The following is a 22,747-nucleotide window of genomic DNA, read 5'->3' as shown; positions in this document are numbered from 1 at the left end:
GAACCCTAATTTTCCCCTTTCTCACGAACCCTAATTTTTCCCTATCTCTCGAACAGAAGAATGCCCAACTTTCACTTTTTCACTTCGACTTTTTCTCACTGCATTTAATCTTCAATTCCACCTTTTTATTTTTTTTCACTGAAACATTGTTTTACTCAATTAATTTTATTTTTTTCTTAAATTATAACTAAATAAACACCGTGCCAATGTATGCCAACATCACTGCAAAAGTTTGACACGTACCCCAAACAGTTCCATGTTATCACTGTACCGTTAACAATTTTAACACCGTTTGCTAAAAGGACTCAATTGAATGCAATTTTATAAAAATGGAAACTAAATTGACCACACAACGAAAATATGGACCAAATTGAATAATTTTGACAAAAATGGGAGCAAATGTATATTTAAGTCTAAATTTAATCAACAATTCAATTGTAATAAGCAAAAGGAAAACGATTGTTTGACAAAGTAAATGTTACAAAGTTTTTGACAAACTGACGTGGCATATATTAAATGATTTTTTTGAGTTAAAAAATGGGAAACTGCACGTGTGAGAGAGAAAATGAAGAAAAGGGACGTGGTTCAAAAAATGGGATTGTCTCTCACAGAACTGCTCCCGCACTGCAGTTTATTTTTGGCCCGCTCTTAAAACTTTTCTTCTCCACGGTAAGAGAACCATTCTTCTGCAAATTTCCATTGATTACAATTTCTGCTGCATTTTCCCAAACCCATTATCGTTGCACATCAAATCCCACCTACAAGAAAGCAGTTCGTCCCGACGGTGGTAGACGAAATCACAGTGGAACGTTCCCGACGGTGGTTGACGGAAAGTATTGAAGTTGCAGGTTAGGATTTTTGATTATAAATCAATTTGCGGTTTAGGGTTTTGATTGGAATCATGGCTTCTTGGACTCAAATGTATTTTTGGGATTTAGGGTTTTCATCGGAAACTAACGTGCTCCTTGTGATATCTGTGATAGCTTCGTGCCATTGTCGGAGGTGAGACGAATATTGAAGACAACAAGTTTTCACGGACCGATTGCAACTTCAAATGGCAATCACTAACTACCTATATGGCGAACACTTTAAAGATTTTTGTACAACAAGGTTTTACGGACAGTTGACAACTTCATTTGCATTTTCTTTTCACTAAATCTCTTAATAAAAAATCAATAATACTTTTTTGGTGTCACCAATATATGGCAAGCGCATAAAGTTCCAGAATAATTTGTTTTCATAAAGGATGCAACTTTAAATGGAAATTAGGAACTACTTAAATGGCAAACGCCATTTAATGTTTTGCACAACAGGTTTTCACCGACAGGTCAGAACTTTATTTGCATTTTCTTTTCACAAATCTATATTATTAAAAAATCATTACAACTAATTTTGTGTAAGCAAAATATGGGAAACACATAAAGTTCAAAAATAATTTGGTTTGACTAAGGCTGCAACTTTAAATGTCAATCACTAAGTACCTATATGGCGAACACTTTAAAGATTTTTGCACCACAAGTTTTTACGGACAGTTGACAACTTCATTTGCATTTTCTTTTCAGTAAACTCTCTTAATAAAAAATCAGTAAAACTCTTTTGGTGTGACCTATATAAATGGAAAGCACATAAAGTTCCAAAATAATTTGGTTTCATAAAGGATGCAACTTTAAATGGCAATCAGGAACTACTTAAATGGCAAACGCTGTTAAATGTTTTGCACAACCGATTTTCATGGACAGGTGGGAACTTTATTTGCATTTTCTTTTCACCAATCTATACTATTAAAAAATAATTACAACTAATTTTTTGTAACCAAAATATGGGAAGGACATAAAGTTCAAAAATAATTTGGTTTGACTAAGGCTGCAACTTTAAATGGCAATGACTAACTACCTATTTGGCGAACACTTTAAAGAATTTTGCACAACAAGTTTTTACGGACAGTTGACAACTTCATTTGCATTTTCTTTTCACTAAACTGTATTAATAAAAAATCAGTAAAACTTTTTTGGTGTTACCTATATAAATGGAAAGCACATAAAGTTCCAAAATAATTTCGTTTCATAAAGGATGTAGCTTTAAATGGCAATCAGGAACTACTTAAATGGCAAACGCTGTTAAATGTTTTGCACAACCGGTTTTCACAGACAGGTGGGAACTTTATTTGCATTTTCTTTTCACCAATCTATATTATTCAAAAATAATTACAACTAATTTTGTGTAACCAAAATATCGGAAGGACATAAAGTTCAAAAATAATTTGGTTTGACTAAGGCTGCAACTTTAAATGGCAATGACTAACTACCTATATGGCGAACACTTTAATGATTTTTGCACAACAAGTTTTTACGGACAGTTGACAAATTCATTTGCATTTTCTTTTCACTAAACTGTATTAATAAAAAATCAGTAAAACTTTTTTGGTGTTACCTATATAAATGGAAAGCACATAAAGTTCCAAAATAACTTCGTTTCATAAAGGATGCAGCTTTAAATGGCAATCAGGACTACTTAAATGGCAAACGCTGTTAAATGTTTTGCACAACCGGTTTTCACAGACAGGTGGGAACTTTATTTGCATTTTCTTTTCACCATTCTATATTATTAAAAAATAATTACAACTAATTTTGTGTAACCAAAATATCGAAAGAACATAAAGTTCAAAAATAATTTGGTTTGACTAAGGCTGCAACTTTAAATGGCAATGACTAACTACCTATATGGCGAACACTTTAAAGATTTTTGCACAACAAGTTTTTACGGACAGTTGACAAATTCATTTGCATTTTCTTTTCACTAAACTGTATTAATAAAAAATCAGTAAAACTTTTTTGGTGTTACCTATATAAATGGAAAGCACATAAAGTTCCAAAATAATTTCGTTTCATAAAGGATGCAGCTTTAAATGGCAATCAGGAACTACTTAAATGGCAAACGCTGTTAAATGTTTTGCACAACCGATTTTCACGGAGAGGTGGGAACTTTATTTGCATTTTCTTTTCACCAATCTATATTATTAAAAAATAATTACAACTAATTTTGTGTAACCAAAAAATAGGAAGGACATAAAGTTCAAAAATAATTTGGTTTGACTAAGGCTGCAACTTTAAATGGCAATGACTAACTACCTATATGGCGAACACTTTAAAGATTTTTGCACAACAAGTTTTTACGGACAGTTGACAACTTCATTTGTATTTTCTTTTCACTAAACTGTATTAATAAAAAATCAGTAAATTTTTTTTGGTGTTACCTATATAAATGGAAAGCACATAAAGTTCCAAAATAATTTCGTTTCATAAAGGATGCAGCTTTAAATGGCAATCAGGAACTACTTAAATGGCAAAGGCTTTTAAATGTTTTGCACAACAGGTTTTCACCGACAGGTCAGAACTTTATTTGCATTTTCTTTTCACCAATCTATAGTATTAAAAAATAATTACAACTAATTTTGTGTAACCAAAATATGGGAAGCACATAAAGTTCAAAAATAATTTGGTTTGACTAAGACTGCAACTTTAAATGGCAATGACTAACTACCTATATGGCGAACACTTTAAAGATTTTTGCACAACAAGTTTTTACGGACAGTTGACAACTTCATTTGTATTTTCTTTTCACTAAACTGTATTAATAAAAAATCAGTAAAACTTTTTTGGTGTTACCTATATAAATGGAAAACACATAAAGTTCCAAAATAATTTCGTTTCATAAAAGATGCAACTTTAAATGGCAATCAGGAACTACTTAAATGGCAAAGGCTGTTAAATGTTTTGCACAACAGGTTTTCACCGACAGGTGAAAACTTTATTTGCATTTTCTTTTCACCAATCTATAGTATTAAAAAATAATTACAACTAATTTTGTGTAACCAAATATGGGAAGCGCATAAAGTTCAAAAATAATTTGGTTTGAGTAAGACTGCAACTTTAAATGGTAATGACTAACTACATATATGGCAAACACTTTAAAGATTTTTGCACAACAAGTTTTTACGGACAGTTGACAACTTCATTTGTATTTTCTTTTCACTAAACTGTATTAATAAAAAATCAGTAAAACATTTTTGGTATTACCTATATAAATGGAAAGCACATAAAGTTCCAAAATAATTTCGTTTCATAAAGGATGCAGCTTTAAATGGCAATCAGGAACTACTTAAATGGCAAAGGTTGTTAAATGTTTTGCACAACAGGTTTTCACCGACAGGTCAGAACTTTATTTGCATTTTCTTTTCACCAATCTATAGTATTAAAAAATAATTACAACTAATTTTGTGTAACCAAAATATGGGAAGCACATGAAGTTCAAAAATAATTTGGTTTGACTAAGGCTGCAACTATAAATGGCAATGACTAACTACCTATATGGCGAACACTTTAAAGATTTTGGCACAACAAGTTTTCACGGACATGTGGCAACTTCATTTGCATTTTCTTTTCACTAAAGTTTTTTATTAAAAAAACAGTACAACTTTTTTTGTGTAACCAACATATGGGAAGCACATAAAGTTCAAAAATAATTTCCGAAGATTAAGGCTGCAACTATAAATGGCAATGACAAAGTACTTAAATGGCAAACGCTGTAAAGGGTTTTGCACAAATTGTCCTCAGACAGGTGCCCATTTGAATTGGAACAAAATTTAACTAGGGAAACATGCCTAACTTTCTTATCCAAATATTAGTGCATCATTTATGTGCCTGGGTATGTCCTTTACACATTTTGGAAAAAAAAAATTCAAATTTTAGTTGGAGATTACTGTGGTAGACATTGACAACTTAAATGGCAAATGCAGTTATTGTTTTTGGACCAATACAGATGTACATATTTGTGACACATCAAACCTGATAAATGACACTAATTTGGTCAACACAAAGTATCTATCTTATACATAGTAAGTACTTCAACATAATATTGTAGCAAAAGCTCTAACTGATGTCCCATAACAAGGTCTTGCAATGTCATAATAACATAAATACATCAACTATTTTGTCCACAAATTTGAAAAAAACAAGTACACACATCTATTTACGAAACTTTTGTCTCTGATATGTGGCAAATGGAGTTCGAATTCTTGCACTCTTCAAACGTAATCGTGGTTGATGCTTCATTCGATCATACATATTGCTTTCTTCACATTCATTTGTGTCTTCATTATCAAACTTTGCTGCTTTTTGAATTTCCTCATCAGGGTCCATATCTTTACCAAAACCGGAATAACTGTGTTGACCACTATAACAACCGTTGACATCCGCAACACCATCGCCAATTATGTCATCAAAATACTCATGACTTTGATGGGAACGCCCTCCAGATCCCTTATTAAATTCACCTGTCCTATCAGCAATATGCCTTTTTAATTCCTTCAATTGAGCTTCTAGTTCATCAATGAGCTGTTCTTGTTGATCTACCGTAAGTTCTAACCATCGTTGTTTGTCACGTCTACCTTCTTAGCAAGACCACGACCAAAGGCTTCAAAAGCTTCTCTAACAATTACATAACCAAACTCTTCTGGTGAGGCAACTACATCAAAAACAACTTGCATACCATTCCAAAATCAAGCCAAAAATCAGTGCATGTAATAAATAAACCATGTAATAATTACAAAAACAAAAATAACTGAATTGAAAATTATCAAATTCTTATTGAAACTTTGACTGATGACAAAATCGCCCACTTTCACATTCATCCAATGCAAAACACATGGGAATTTGGTTGACAAACATCGACCCTTTTGAGACCACATAAGCAGATGGTCATAAGCCCATAACTACAAAACATATGAATGAAGAAAATTTGTCGATCAACAACAAATATTACAACATCATTCAAGTAAAGTAAACACTAAATCAAAAATTCATACCTGTAGTAAATATACACATCCATCTACATGGAAGTGTCTTTTAGTTCCACCACTCTTAAACAAGAAAGAAGCACGACATATGCTCCCAACCAAGTATTCATACGCAACAACACCCCAATTCAAATTTCCAAGACCTTCAATATCATCTACTAGCTTAAACAGAATTGGGAAAACCCTACCAATAAGATTTGACAACAAAAATTCACAAATGCCCAACAATATATAAACTCTAGAAAAGTCAAGTACAGAAATTTCTTTACTATTTCGCATTACGAAGTCATACAATGTGCTTAAGTCGACGTTCTTACTTTGAAACATTTTCCTACAATTACTCTCCACTTCGATTTCGTTTAAATTGAATTTTGGACCAACCACCCTAAGACCAAGACCTACACAAACATCCAATAAAGAAAATCGAACTGATTGGGATCTAATTTGAAAACATCCACTCTTTTCATCCCATCTAGAACATAATTTACTAAGAAGGTTTCTAGACAATTTTGTAGGCTCCTTCAACATTGTTAACCATCCGAAACATGTCCCTTCAATAAATAATTTTGCTCTGCTGTTAACTGATTGTTAATAGATGCAAGATATTTTGTTCCACAAGAATGCCTCAAATGTATCTGCAAAGAAAATTAAACAGCTACACTAATGGGACTTATTAAAATGTCAAATACAAATCAAATGTATGGTAACGCTATTCATACCTTATTTTCAATGGAGTCATTACCTTGTTGCATATCCATACTTAGTAGAGTTATCAACAAACACTCATCAACACCCTAAAACCTAAAAAGACCACACAAAAAACCAATCATAAAAACCAAAAAAGCACATCACCAAAACGGATAAAACACACAACACTACATGATCAAATAAAGTAATCAAACTAATAAAACAAGGAACAAAGTATTAAACAACAAATTGTAACTGTTTATGTGGCAAACACAGTGCAACTTTTAGAATTCAAATAATATAAAAAATACGAAACATTTTAACCAAATTATTAGCACAATAGAATGTGCTTGGAAATAAAGTTCCAATCTAAATTCTTAAATGGTGTTAACTAGGCTCATGTTATTCACCATTGACACTAGTACCGAAGTGATACAAAATGTGCAAGGGGAGTTTTCAAAAGTTCCAATATTCTTACAGAATCATAACTACAAAATTTAATCTCATTTTTTGTCATAAAACATATGTAGCATATATGATTCGGGTAAAACTTTGATTCATAGGTTCATTCAACAAAATAATATGAAATCAATTACTAACATACAAATTAACATGAGTTGAGAATAAAAAGAAACAACGTCACAATGTAAAGATATAATAAGAACTGTAACCAAATCAAAATGAAAAGATGAAGAATATGACAAATGGAGAATACATCACTTAAACATGAACCAAAGTATTAAACACCAAACTGTAACTATTTATGTGGCAAATGCATTGCAACATTTAGTATGCAAATAATATAAAGCTTCCAACTAATAGAATTCATTCAACGAGTGTGTAAGACTAAGCCATCCAATCATATTTTCATCAAACACCACGACACAACAAACCATTTCAAATCAAATAAGGGATTCACAAAGAACAAAACTCAAAATAAAGGAGGCTAGTTTCAAATGACACTCACAAAAGCAAAATTGAAATAACCTGCAAATAAGTGAGCTCCGTAAACACCACACTTCAATATTCGTCTCACCTCCGACAATGGCACGAAGCTGTCACAGATATCACAAGGAGCACGTCAGTTTCCGATGAAAACCCTAAACCCCAAAAATACATTTGACTCCAAGAAGCCATGATTCCAATCAAAACCCTAAACCCCAGATTGATTTATAATCGAAAATCCTAACCTGCAACTTCAATACTTTTCGTCAACCACCATCGGGAACGTTCCGCTGTGATTTCATCTACCACCGTCGGGACGAACTGCTTTCTTGTAGGTGGGATTCGATGTGCAACGATAATGAGTTTGGGAAAATGCAGCGGAAATTGTAATCAATGAAAATTTGCAGAAGAATGGTTCTCTCACCGTGGAGAAGAAAAGCTTTAAGAGCGGACCAAAAATGAACTCCAGGGCAAGAGCAATTCTGTGAGAGACAATCCCATTTTTTGAACCACGTCCCTTTTCTTCATTTTCTCTCTCACACATGCAGTTTTCCATTTTTTAACTCAAAAAAATCATTTAATATATGCCACGTCAGTTTGTCAAAAACTTTGTAACATTTACTTTGTCAAACAATCGTTTTCCTAAGCAAAATTAATTATATTTAACAAGTAAACATGAAAATAATGAATATAAATAGATATAATGCACTATGAAATTTGATTTTAATTAGCTTTTTACGCAGATAAAAGTATTCAATTTTGATCTGATTTCATTTCGTAAGTCCATCTTATCGTAATTCCCCCACAAACAAACACGTGCATGCAAAAAAGCTGATTTAACGAACAGAGGGTAAGTTTGTGCGGGAGCAACTGCACATTGATGGAGTGTTTGAAATCCCCTTTCCTGTACTTGAGTGTACCTTCAAAACCCCATTCCCTTATGGAAAAGAAAACGAAGAAGAGACCCACTCGCTTTCTCATTCGCTGCTCCATCCAGCGCGACCCGTGGTCCCCGAGTTTCAGCGACCCAACGCGGCCGAAGCCGCGGACGAGGAACCCAAAGACGCCTCTGTCCGACGACAACGCGCGGCGCATCATAAAGAAGAAGGCGGCGTACCAGAGCATTCTGCGGCGGAACCAGGGCCCGCAGGCGCAGACCCCGAGGTGGATAAAGAGAACCCCCGAGCAGATGCTCCAGTACTTGCAAGACGACCGCAACGGTCACCTCTACGGCAAACACGTCGTGGCCGCAATAAAGAAAGTGCGCTCTCTCTCGCAGAAAGTTGACGGCGACTACGACATGAGGATGGAAATGGCTTTCTTTGTCGGAAAACTCAGCTTCAAGGAGATGTGCGTCGTGCTCAAGGAGCAAAAGGGGTGGAGGCAAGTCAGAGACTTCTTTTCTTGGATGAAATTGCAGGTTCCTCTTTTTCTTCACTTCAATCTTATTATTGTTTCCATAGGCATTATACTGCTTTTCTATTAAATATTGGATGCAAGTTAAAAATTACAGGATTAAAAAGTTAGACCAGAAAAAACAATTGTTTTATATTGTTTTCCTCAAACGGTAGAGATTGATATAGTGAATTGATAGTTTTGCCTCAACAGCTGAGCTACAGACCAAGTGTAGTTGTCTACACAATAGTATTGCGCTTATATGGGCAAGTTGGAAAGCTAAAACTGGCAGAAGAGATCTTCTTGGAGATGCTCGATGTGGATTGTGAGCCAGATGAAGTTGCTTGTGGTACAATGCTTTGTTCGTATGCTAGATGGGGACGCCATAAGGCTATGCTGTCTTTTTATTCTGCTGTAAAAGAAAGGGGAACAATTCTATCTGTTGCTGTCTTCAACTTTATGATGTCTTCTTTGCAAAAGAAATCACTCCATAGAGAGGTTGTAGAGATGTGGAACGATATGTTGGAAAAAAGGGTGATACCTAATAGTTTTACTTATACAGTATCCATCACCTCTCTTGTCAAAGAAGGGCTGTATCAAGATGCTTTCAAGACTTTTGATGAGATGAGGAATAATGGAGTTGTTCCCGAGGAGGTAACATATAATCTGCTTATAAATATAAGTGCTAAAAGTGGCAACAGAGATGAAGTGCAAAGACTGTATGAGGATATGATTTTTCGAGGGATAGTTCCTAGTAATTACACTTGTGCTTCACTTTTATCTTTATATTACAAATATGAGGACTACCCTAGAGCCCTGTCCCTTTTTTCACAAATGGTAAGCAACAAAATTGATGCTGATGAAGTCATATATGGTTTGCTTATAAGAATTTATGGAAAACTTGGCTTATACGAGGATGCTCGCAAAGCATTTGAAGAGACAAATCAGCGTGGTCAACTCACCAGTGAGAAAACATATTTGGCAATGGCTCAAGTCCATCTTACTTCAGGAAATGTGGACAAAGCCTTACAAGTTATTGAACTCATGAAGTCTAGTAACATATGGTTCTCTCGATTTGCATATATTGTGTTGCTGCAGTGCTATGTGATGAAAGAAGATGTAGTATCTGCTGAAGGAACATTTCTAGCTCTCTCCAAAACAGGTCCACCTGATGCTGGTTCCTGTAATGATATGCTCAGTTTGTATGTGGGGCTTAATTTGATGAATAAGGCAAAGGAGTTCATTATCCAAATAAGGGAGGATGGGATGCATTTTGACAAGGAGCTTTATAGAACAGTTATGAAGGTTTACTGTAAGGAAGGAATGCTGCCAGAAGCTGAGCAGTTGACAAATCAGGTGGTTGAGAATGAATCTTTTCAAAGTGATAAATTCTTCAAGACATTTTATTGGATTCTCTGTGAACATAAGGGGGATGCACAATCTAATGATGAACTTGTGGCCATTGAGCCCATTGACAAACTTGATGCCACAGCTCTTGGGCTGATGCTCAGTTTATTTCTGACAAATGACAACTTCAGCAGGACAAAATTATTACTAAAACTGCTGTTGGGTTATGCTGCAGGGGGATCAAAAGTTGTTAGTCAACTCATCATCAATTTGTGTAAAGAAGGTTTGTCTATGTAAAAATGATCGTATACCACATTCTTTGATATGTTTTTTGAAATTTCCATTTCTAACATAAAGTTTTCTTTTTCCAGGAGAAATCAGTAAAGCAGAATTGCTTAATGATCAATTAATTAAGCTTGGCTGCAGAATGGAAGAAGCCACTGTAGCTTCTTTAATTAGCCATTATGCCAAACAACAAATGCTGAAACAAGCTGAAGATATCTTTGCAGAATACGTAAATCCCTCCACATCTAGTAAACTGCTGTATAACTCGATGATCAATGCATATGCTAAATGTGGTAAACAAGAGAAAGCATATTTGCTATACAAGCAAGTGACCGAGGAAGGACATGATCTAGGCGCTGTTGGAATGAGCATTGCTGTAAATTCTTTGACCAATGGAGGTATGGCCCTTCAAAAGTAAAGTAACTTGAGTGTGACCCATGAATCAACCTGATTCATGCAACAAACTAATTGTTTTACAATCTATAATTCGTATGTTAGCAAAGTGCTGTAAAATACTGTAGTGATTTTGTATAGGGCTTTGAACATGGTAGTTTCCATGTCCTTTCAGCAATTCCTACAGTAATTTGCTGCATTTAAGGGGATGCTGGCGTCCTGTTGCATTTAGTGCATGAGAATTAGATTTATTTTTAAGATGTCTATTATCACATGGAATTGTTAAAACTCAAACATATCTGTTATTTTCTGAAAATGTGGAAGTGACGCACCATTTTAGCTTTTCGTTATTTGGCATTTGGTAGATAATTTCATGCTATTTCTTTTCCAGGAAAACATCTGGAGGCTGAGAATTTTATCTACAACAGTCTTAAAGACAACCTGGAGCTTGACACTGTGGCTTACAATACCTTTATCAAGGCCATGCTTGAAGCAGGTTGATATCAAGCATCCTACATGAATAGGAAAGGTAAATGAAACTGGAGGCTTGCTTATTTATATGTTTATTTTTTGGTGTTGCAGGCAAATTGCAATTTGCATCCAGTATTTTTGACCGCATGAATTCCTCTGGTGTTGCTCCATCAATTGAAACATTCAACACAATGATAAGGTTATAGTTTTGATAGGCTGTTTTTGACTCGGAAGTTTTATATCTATCCTCTTGGTTATACTGGTTTTTTGATGTAATGTTAAACTGATGACACAGTGTCTATGGACAAGATCAGAAGTTGGATAGAGCAGTGGAGATGTTCAACAAAGCTAGCTCAATTAATGTCCCGCTGGATGAAAAAACATACATGAATTTGATAGGCTATTATGGGAAAGCTGGTATTTGACCTTTTGACCTTTGGACCTCAACCTAGATGAGTTCTCATAATTATGAATGCAACGTTGTATCTGGCTGGAATTCATGTCCATAATTCATCTTCACTAATAGTACCTGATATGAATGTATGATTCAAAATAAAACGGAGAGCACAAACATGATAAGATTAACACTTCGATATTCTCAAATCTATACGATTATTATTTTGTTTACTTTTTCATGTTTGGTATTTCCTAGGATTTTGCAATCATAATTATTTAATTTTGTAGGTATGATTCTTGAAGCTTCGCAGTTGTTCAGTAAAATGCAGGAAGAAGGTATAAAGCCTGGAAAGGTAAATTTGATATTTTCACCAGATTTTCATCCCAAAATCTTCCAGTCCTTGTCCATTTTTTATTTTTTGTATGTAATAATTTTGCTAAATAAATCATATCTTGCTCTAAAGAAACTCCAAGTACAATTTGTATGTTGATTGTAGTCAGACGCTGTTAATGGTTATTTGTAGTTCATTGGTTGTGCATTATCATACTTCCAACATTGTACAACAAGGAATATGTTGCTTTTCAGGCACCATATAGTTCAGTGCTAAGTCCTTGCCTTTGCTTGTGAATGCAGGTAAGTTACAATATCATGATCAATGTATATGCTAGTGCCGGAGATCTTCGCCAAACAGATAAAATTTTCCAGGCCATGCAGAGGCAAGGTTGTTTGCCTGATTCTTTCACGTATCTTTCCCTTGTCCAAGGGTACACGAGGAATAGGAATTTTTATAAAGCCGAAGAAACTTTACATGCTATGCAGAGTAAAGGCATTCCACCATCTTGTGTCCATTTTAATATTTTACTTCACGCTTTCACAAAAGCTGGATTGATTGAGGAAGCGAAGAGGGTTTACGAGGAGCTATCAACTTTTGGTTTAGTTCCTGATCTAGTATGTTACCGTACAATGCTAAATGGTTACCTGAAATATGGATATGTGGAAGAGGGAATCAACTTTTTTGAAAGTATACACGAATCAACAAAAAGAGACAGATTTATCATGAGTGCAGCTGTGCATTTTTACAGATCTGCTAGAAAGGAAAGGAAAGCTAAAGAAATATTAATTTCAATGAACAACAAGGGGATCCCATTCCTGAAGAATCTTCAAGTTGGATCAGAAGAGAGATTGAAAACTCCATGAGATACTTCTGTACTTTGAGAAGGGTTCTGAGGATGGACTTGGTCCACGTCTGTTGCTATGCAACCTTTGCCTTTTGACTGCTCTTCTTGCCGAACCTTCCTTTGAAAGGTGTAAGTCTGTTAAATGGACTTAAAGATATTGTAGAGACTCCAGGCACAAAGAGTTTCTGAGCGTTCTATGTTCCTTCCAAGCTGTTTCTATAACTAATGAAATGGCAGTATTGAAGGGATGAGACCCCAAGTGTGTGCAAAGACAGAAGAGTAGAGATAAGGATAGGGATCATATACACTTGAAGCTAACACTGTATAGTTGTAACTTACTAAACTGTGACTGGTAGGATAAATAGGGTAGTTGGAGTGGCAAAGGCTTATTGTATTGTTTACTGGCGCTCTCAAATTGCGCTAAGTGTACATCATCTACCCTTAATACCCCCAATCTGGAGGAGGCTGCTGTTATAATTAAATCTGTATTTTTTTCTGCTAGTCACGTCAATCCCTAAAATCTGTCTAATATCAGTTGATTATATCTAGAATGAGGTAGCCATTACTTTGGTTTCCAAAATTTGAGTAGCAGGAAATTATGTGGATGAAGCTCTGTTGGCAAAAGAAGATGATGAAGATCATTCAAAGAGTAAATTTTGATGATGATAAAACCAAGTCCTAGAACTTAAAAGTGATGACAAGATATTGAAATATTTGTATTTTGTTTGTATAATTGATTGAGTCTTTTGTAATAAGTAATATATTAGTGAATAAATTGTTTGTAGGACTTAATATAGAGAGTCATAAAGAAGCATGCACAAAGATCATCTAGGAAATAAATCTATTCTTTTATTATTCATCAATATACCTATTTCTTTTTTATGTTTAAGATTAAAAAATAATTTATCATAATTTAATTAAAAAAAATAAAAAATTAAGTTACTAAAAGAAAAAAATCAATGACAATCAAGTCCCATTAAAAGATGATTATGAAAAAACACATAGTACAATCATTTTTTTTCCTATAATCACAAAAAATGAATATAAGGCTCATGTGGTAAAAAATAACATTAATTATTAAACAAATATTTCACTATCAAGTAATGCAAGAAAGTTACCTTTTGTCTTCACAAATGAAAGAGAACAAATGACAAATGAAAGAAAAAAAATAATAAGTTTGTATTTAAGTGTTTCTTTTTTCTCAAAACGAAAAGAAAATATGTGAGAGTGTGAGATCAATATAACTTGTGGAAAAATTAAAAATACAATGAGAAAAAATAAAAAATATCTTAATAAATATTTTTATTATTTATTATATTTGATTTTATATTTTAATATTTATTAACATTAAATGTTATGCCTTATAAAATAAATAAAAAGATACCTCATTTAACTTTTATCAATTTCTATATATTACATATAATAAAAAAATTAAAAAATTAAAAATAATTAATATATATAATATAAAAAATTAAAATTTATTGGGAGGGGAGGGGGGCCATGGCCATTCCCTGCCCCAATGATCCTCCGCCACTGATTATCATTGCTGGTAATAGACTATCACAGTGAAAGAAATTGATTTTAGAAAAGTTTGTGATAATTGATTATCACTTCTGATGATCGATTATCAACGATAGTTGTGACTTGACTTTTCAATTTCTTAACCTAATTTCGAGAATGGTTGCTATAAATAAAGTGGTAAACTTTCATTTGAAAATATAGGAGTTGGGTTATAACTCTATGTAGAAAGATTTTGAAAAACCTAGTGTGGGTACAACGATAACTTTTAGCAAGTAGGTTTTTGTGTGATTGAGTGTCGTTCAAGTTGCTAGAAGAAATTGTTCATCCTTCATTCCTTGTAGATTCAAAAAAGGTGTTTCCTCACCTATTATGTAATTCAAGAGAAGTGTTTTCATCCTTTGTGAGACTCAAAAAAGATGTTCATCCCTTATTTCAAAGGAGATGTCTTTCATCTCGTATGCCTTCATGAGAGGTGCTTTCTTTCTTAAAGTGTTCTTATTCATATTTTTAATATTAGTTTAATTTTAGCAATTAGTTCATCTCTCTTTTAAGAGTAATTAACAACTGGACGTAGGATCTTTTTGATTTGAATTAGTATAAAAATATTTTGTGCAATTTTCTCTTTCCATACTCTTTATATTTAACTATTATTATTATAAAGGGAAAGATTTTAATTCAACTTTGATATTGAAAGGAGATTTTAAAAGCATGATTTTATTAAACAGATTGATTCACTTCATCTTCTTGGTTTTGTCCAAATGCAAATATTTTGCTACGCGATTCTAACAATTGGTACTACAGTTTGCTTTGATAAGTCATTCAATTTTTTCGAAAATTATTGGACAAATTCAAACCTTTGCCAAGGGTGCTTCGGTTAACATTTGCTTTGTTTGCTAGGGAAAATTATCCTTTTTGAGAAGTAAAAATGCAAATATTGTTAGAGTCTATTGATAGAGGTGTTTAAGATGCAATTTTAAATTGTCCACTTTTACCTACTATTATTGTTAATGATGTGTAGGAACCTAAGCCCTTTTCGCGATGGATTGCGAAAGAAAATAGAATAGCTCAATATGATGTTAGGACTAGAAATATTATTTCATCTACTTAAACCATGGATGAGTTTTACAGGATCTTTGTGTGTAAAAATGCTCAAGAGATGTGGGAAATTTTAAGAGTAATCCATGAAGGAACTAATGATGTTAAACGAGCAAGGAAAAATTCTCTCATCTAGGAATACGAGATGTTCTAGGTGCTATAAGGTAAACTAGTATACAATTTGCAAAAAAGATTCACTCACACTATCAATCATCTCTTTGGTTAAGCAAAATTTTGACACTAACGAATTTAATATAAAAATTTTGAAATCCTTGAGCAGATATTGGCAACCAAAGGTCACTATAATAGTGGAGTCGCAAAATCTTACGAATATGTCAATCGTTATATTATTTCATCTACTTTAACCTTGGATAAGTTTTACAGGATCTTGATGTGAAATAAAATGCTCAGGAGATATGAGAAACTTTTAGAGTAACCCATGAAAGAATTGATGATGTTAAACGAGCAAGGAAAAAATTCTCTCATCCAGGAGTACGAGATGTTCTAGATGCTACAAGGAGAAACAATATACGATATGCAGAAAAAATTCACTCATATTGTCAATCATCTCTTTGGTTAGGTAAAATTTTGACACTGATTTTGAAATCCTTGAATAGGTCTTGGCAACTAAAGGTGTATGCAATAATGGAGTCGCAAAATCTTACGAATATGTCCATGGTTGCTCTCTTTGAGAAGTTGAGCTAACATGAGTTAGAGTTGGGGAGACTCAATAATAACGAAGAATAAAGAAAGAAAAATCACATTGCCTTTAAATATGAAATTTCTAAAGGCAAAGATAAAATAAAAAATGATGACACTAATTTCTAGAATATGAACTTAATGATGAAAATATTTACAAAGTTTATGAAAAACAAAAACAGAGGACATCACAAAAAATATAAAAACAAAAACAAAAACTTTATTTCAAATTACAAATGCTATGGATATGGTGAAACAAGTCATGTCAAAACGGACACTTCATTATTGAACCTCGTTCAAGATCATCATTCCCAAACTCGGGATGCTGATTATTCATCATCTGGCTTGAGAGGAGTGTATTGGAACTCAACCTCTAAAAATGGTTTTTGTTTTTATACAAAGGTTTACCATTTTGTTTAAGCGCCATCGTTTGTTTAAGCAGTTCTTGTTATCAAGGATTATGTTTTCCCCTTTTTCTTCCATCTCTTACAATGTAAAAAGTTTCCTTACACTGACGCCTCCTATTCAACTCCTTCTGGGCCTTGCTTTGTCTCTTGGAAAGATGGAAACCTATCACCGTCAAGAGGTACTACGCTGACACGACTTCTTTAGAATAAAGTTGAATCAAATAGACACGATTTACCCATTTTTTAAATTTACACCATTTTAATAAATTTGAAAAAGAATTGCAACAATTTTTGTGTTTTGTCATGTAATTATTTAAGGTTTTCAATATGAGATGAACTTAGAAATCAAGGAAAAAGTATGATAAGTTCAATGAAAAGTCAAAATATTACAAATCAATTTATTATATACTATAACAAGGAATATTTGTGAAAATATGGATGAACGTTGCATTTTATAATACTAAGCTCTTCACGCATATAATATCAAATAATATTGATTAAGCTCTTTAGACACATATTCAATATTTATCTTTTAAGACTTCATTAATATATTTAGGTTCCCCTTGGAGATAAGAGGAAGTATGCTTTGTTGGTCTCTGAAGAAGTTTTGAGAGTGAACCCTGGTTTTCACGCGTGCTAATATGTTAAAGTTGTTACCAAAATACTTAAAGCCTCGAGATGTCTAGGAGATTACCATTGACGTCAACAATCTTAGCATCAATTACATGATCAGCAGCAAGATCGTACTTATGCATCATGTATCCACAGCCACCAACGCCCACAAGTGGGCATTCACCTGTTGGGAACCTAAGTGTTTTGCTTTTCTGTTTTCTATAACATGATTTAGTGTGTCAAGGTTTATGTATATTTCTAGGAACAAAGATACATAAAAAATATATATTTTATGTTTAATATCTTTTAGTGTATGAAGGTTTAACATAAAGGGCAACAATAGGATTAGATGATGATTGATTGAATATATCATGGAAAAGTTTTATAAATTTTATAAAGTAACGATAATCAACACATCCTAATCATGGAAAAGTCTTTTAAGATAATTTTAATTTTATTGATAATATTGAATGAATTATAGCTATGATGATTAATATTGAATGAATTATAGCTATAAATATGAGGAACATAAGAAGGGTCTCTTAAGCCTTCAAAATATCTTTTAACTGTTTAATATTAAGTTGGTATCAGAGCTGATCGATCCTGCTCTGGTTTCTATCTTGTCTCGTCTGCCAACGTTTGTCATCATTGTCCATGGCTGTCCACCGTCGTAGTTATGTCTGGAAACCACCGGATCTAGACTGCTTCTCCAAGCAACAACCATCCCTACCAATGCCGAAGGTAGACTCGTCCCTACGCGCCTCCACGCACACCTTTTCCGTCCACTATAGCTAGGCGCGTGCTGTCCCTACGCTGCCATCCCGTCGTTAGATCCCCATCGCGCCACCTCCATAGCTATCTTCAGAGCCTTCTTTGCCCGTTTTGTCCATCAAAACTTTACTTTGGTGAAGTCCAGACACCACCCTTGCGGAAACCTCCCTAGGACATTCAAAAATCTTCACTATTTTTTGCAGCTCCTTTTTATTTTTGTCCCCTCGATCAGAAATGCCCACTGAAAGTGCTGTGAGTGTTATTTCATTCTCTGGAAGCCCTTAAATTACTTCCGAGAAACTAAATGGCCAAAATTATCTATCTTGGCCGGTTGTCATCAAAATGTGGTTTCTTAGTCAAGAACATCACAACCACCTAGAGAAAGATGACAACCACGTACCTATTGAAAATGCTGAACAGTGAAAGCAGGAACATTTCCAACTATGTGCTCTATTGTCGTAGTTGGTGGAACCACGACTTTTGATGTCCCTCTGAGCCTTCAAAACATGTCACTCGTTTTGGAAAAGGGCTTAGAACATCTATGCAAATAATATCCAACGCTCTATGATTCGGCAAACAAGTTGGCATCTCGAAGAATGACCAACGATGATATGATCTCCTTCATGAATGAAGCCCAATCTGCTATGGAAGAACTGCAAATGTTCTCGGAAGTCGAATCTTTAGATGAAATGAAGAAAAAACTTGACAAGTATTATATGGTGATGATCCTCCACGCTATACATCCAGACTTTAATAATATTAGAGAACAACTTTTGACCTTTCATGAGGTCCCTTCCATGGACATTTTGATCTCACGCATGGTTCGTGTCCCAACACCTTAAACTCTGGAGACTCTTGCTCTAGTGGTGTCATGGTCGCAACCATTCTCAGTGCACATATTGTAAAAGGATAGGTAACACACAGGAAAACTATTACTCCTTACATAGTTTTCCTTCTAAAACAGTCAATGTCTCATAGACTGATACTATTGAATCCAAGTTCACTAAGGACGAGTGTCAAGGGTACCTACGACTCAAGTCCAACAACTTCGCATAATCATCTCAAGCTCCAAGTACATCAACAACTTTCATCTCTCAATTTATGGAAGGTCACAATTATGGGTAATTGATTCAAGTGCTTCTGATGACATTTCTGGTAATACCTCTTTGTTCTCAACCATTTCATTTCAAGAAAAACTCTCATTTTATAACCCTTGGCAATGATTCTAAAACTTCCTCAAAGGGAGTCGGTCAAGCCTTCCCATCTCCATCCCTAAATCTAAAATCTACCTTTTTTGTCCCTAATTGACCCTTCAATTAAATTGCTTTAGCCAGTAAACCAAAATGTTAAATTGTTTTGTGACCTTCGATAACAAATTTTTTGTTATACAGAAGCGTGGTTCGAGGAGACAGATTGGAGAAGGATATGAAGCATAAGGATTATACCATTTTGGATCTCTTCCATGAGTGTCATGTGTTGCAGCTCCCAATCCTAAAATGTTACATGATCGACTTGCCCACCCTCATCTATCCAAATTATAGAAAATGTTTCTTGAACTTATTGGTCTCTAGACCTTAGAATATGAGTTATGTCAGCTAGGTAAACATGTTAGATCTACCTTTCCTGAAAGGTCTCAATCAAAGTGTACTTCGAGTTTTTCTATCATCCATTCCGATATCTGGGGACCTAGTCGTGTCTCATCTTTTGGCTTTAGGTATTTTGTTACTTTCATTGATGAATATTTGAGATGTACTTGGGTTTATCTTATGAAATTGTTGTCCATCTTCACATCTTTTTTAAGTGAAATCAAGAATCAATTTGGTCAAGTAATAAAAAATCTTAAGAAATAACAATGCCAAAGAGTACTTCCCTTATGCTTTTTTTGCTGTTTTTATTTCACATGGTATCTTGCATTAGTCCACTTGTCCTCATACGCCACAACAAAATGGTATAGCAGAAGAAAAGATAGACACTTGATTGAAATTGCTCGTACCCTTTTTCTTAGTGCCAATATTCTAGTCAATCACTAGGGAGATGCCATCTTAACTACATGCTTTCTTATTAATCGGATGTCATCCTCCTCTCTCAATCATAAGGTCCCCTTCTCTATTTATTTCCAGATAATCCTCTCTTTCACATTTCTCCTGAAGTTTTTGGTTGTGTATGTTTTGTTCATGACATGTCTCCAAGGCTAGACAAGCTTTATGATCGCGCTCTCAAATGTGTCTTCTTGGGCTATTCACAACTTCAAAAAAGGTATCGATGTGACTCTCCTAAAACCAAGAAATACTACATGTCTACCAATGTTACATTCTTTGAACAAACCACTGGCTTATCTCGATTTGTTCAATATGTTCATGTCATACAACATGTCATTCTTATTCCAGTGGTTGAGTACAATATTTCCAATATCCCTGTCAATCCAAGTCTTGATCAAAGTCCTCTTGAGTCATCATCTCCACATATTGATCCTCTCAAACACAAGACCCAAACAAATAGTCCAATTTTCCAAGAACATGATCAATCCCCTACTTAAGATATTTCTCCCTTGTCTCTTGGTACCACGACTCCTGCTTAAGGTGATTCAGGCTGGCCATTGCTCTCAGAAAAGGTACTCGTTCCTCTCAAAATCCACACCCCATTTATAATTTTCTTAGCTATCATAGATTGTCGTCTTCTTATTGTTTCCTTTTATCCTCAGTTTCTTCTATTGTTATTCTCAAAAATGTGAATGAAGCACTCGATCATCCTTGATGGTGACAAGCCATGATTGTAGAGATGTAGGTTCTTGAAAACAGTCATACTCGGGAGCTCGTGCCCCTCCCATCAGGCAAGAAGGTTGTTGATTGTCGATGGATGTATGTAGTTAAAGTGGACCTTGATTGTCATGTTGATCGACTCAAAGTCCGATTTGTTGCAAAAAGGTATACTTAGGTTTATGACCTTGATTATTGTGACACTTTCTCTCCCGTGGCCAAGATGACCACTATTCGTCTCTTGTTTGCAATGGCAGTTATTTGTCATTGGCAGCTTCATTAATTGGATATAAAAATTGCCTTCCTTCATGGTGATCTTGAGGAGGAAGTTTACATGGAGAAACTTCTTGGGTTTGTTGCTTAGGGGGAGTTTGGTATAAATTGCATCGCTCTTTATATGACCTCAAACAATCACCACAAGCTTGGGTTAAGACGTAGTGAGGCAGATCACTCAGTCTTTTACTCACATACCTCTCTTGGGAAATGTGTCTACCTAATAGTATATGTTGATGATGTAGTCATTACAGGAAATGATACTATTGAAATATCTAAATTAAAGTAGCACTTGTATAGACATTTTCAAACCAAGGATTTGGGAAACCTCAAATACTTCTTGGGCATTGAAGTATCTAGTCTAAAGATAAAGTTGTAATATCTCAAAGGAAGTATGCTCTTGATATACGACAAGAAACTAGTATGATTGATATTAGACCAATAGATAGTCCTATGGACCCAAATCAGAAATTAACAACTGAAGAAGGTGAATTGTTCTCCGACCTAGAAAGATATAGGAGGCTGGTTGGAAAACTAATTTATCTCACTATTACAAGGTCTGATCTATCTTTTACAGTTGAAGTGGTTAGTCAGTTTATGCAATCTCCATGTGTTGGCCATTGGAATTCTATCATTCATATTCTAAGGTACGTAAAAAAGGCTCCCGATAAGGGTTGTTATATGAAAATAGAGGAAGCATTCATATCTTTGGATATTGTGATGCAAATTGGGCATGCTCTCCTATTGACAAACAATTTATTACTGGATACTGTGTGTTCCTTGGACGAAACATTATTTCATAGAAAAGTAAGAAACATAGTTTAGTGACTCGGTCAACAGTTGAAGTTGAATATAGAGTCATGGCATCACTAACATGTGAACTTATAAGTGAAGCAATTTCTTCAAGAACTTAATTTCTGTGACATCCATACTATGAAGATGTATTGCGATAATCAAACTGCTATCCACATTGCATCAAATCCAGTGTTTCACGAGAGAACTAAACATATAGGAATAGACTGCCATTTTGTTCGTGAAAAGTTGTTAACAAAGGAAATATGAACTGAGTTTGTTGGATAGAATGACCAACTCGTAGTAGATATGTTGACCAAGTCATTAAGGGAACCTCATTGAGTTTATTTGTTTTGAGCTTAATACATACAATTTATATGCTCCAGCTTGAGGAGGAGGGTAGAAATAGTGATTGCACCTAAAAATTATTATGTCTAAGTTAGGAGATTAAGTGTTGGATAACCCCTCCATCTAGTTATAGCTATAATGATTAATCGTCCTCTTATATCTACTTTTGGTATCTATAAATATGAGGCACATGAGAAGTATCTCTCTTAAGCCCTCAAAATAATTTTTCACTATTTAATCTTAAGCTCCAAATATTATAATCACATCATAAGTATTTTTAAAATTATAATAAAAATGGAGAGAAAAAAATCACGTGAGACATTTTTTTGATTTAGAGTTTAATAGATACGTTGAATAAAAAATTATCACATTCAAAATAAATATTGTTATAACTCTTTCAAAAACTATATTAAAATTGAATATTATTATTAAATATAATCTAAATATACACCGTAAGAAAAAGTGGTGTCACCTATTGTAAAAATTTACAGGTAACACGTAAAATCTGAAAATAAGACTGA

The 22,747-nt window shown here is 34.2% G+C and overlaps 1 protein-coding gene across 2 annotated transcripts; it reads left to right on the top strand.

The window, feature by feature from the left end:
* Positions 1 to 8,280: 8,280 nt before the first annotated feature.
* LOC114178883 (pentatricopeptide repeat-containing protein At5g27270) lies at positions 8,281 to 13,453 on the top strand. Of its 2 annotated transcripts, none has more exons than XM_028065017.1 (8): positions 8,281 to 8,906; positions 9,095 to 10,511; positions 10,600 to 10,911; positions 11,298 to 11,402; positions 11,489 to 11,576; positions 11,673 to 11,794; positions 12,062 to 12,126; positions 12,408 to 13,453. In XM_028065017.1, exons 1-8 carry the CDS (start codon positions 8,367 to 8,369, stop codon positions 12,969 to 12,971), a joined length of 3,213 nt encoding a protein of 1,070 aa, XP_027920818.1. In that variant the 5' UTR covers positions 8,281 to 8,366; the 3' UTR covers positions 12,972 to 13,453. The 2 variants fall into 2 exon arrangements, with proteins under 2 accessions (XP_027920818.1, XP_027920819.1); XM_028065018.1 differs by having other exon boundaries at positions 8,740 to 8,906; positions 9,081 to 10,511.
* The last annotated feature ends 9,294 nt before the right edge of the window (positions 13,454 to 22,747 follow it).

This window comes from Vigna unguiculata, chromosome 3 (genome assembly GCF_004118075.2).
Source record: "Vigna unguiculata cultivar IT97K-499-35 chromosome 3, ASM411807v1, whole genome shotgun sequence".
In the NCBI taxonomy this organism is placed as follows: Eukaryota; Viridiplantae; Streptophyta; class Magnoliopsida; order Fabales; family Fabaceae; genus Vigna; species Vigna unguiculata.
Note: the sequence above shows the minus strand (reverse complement) of the source record. Positions and strands in the feature narration are given on the sequence as shown.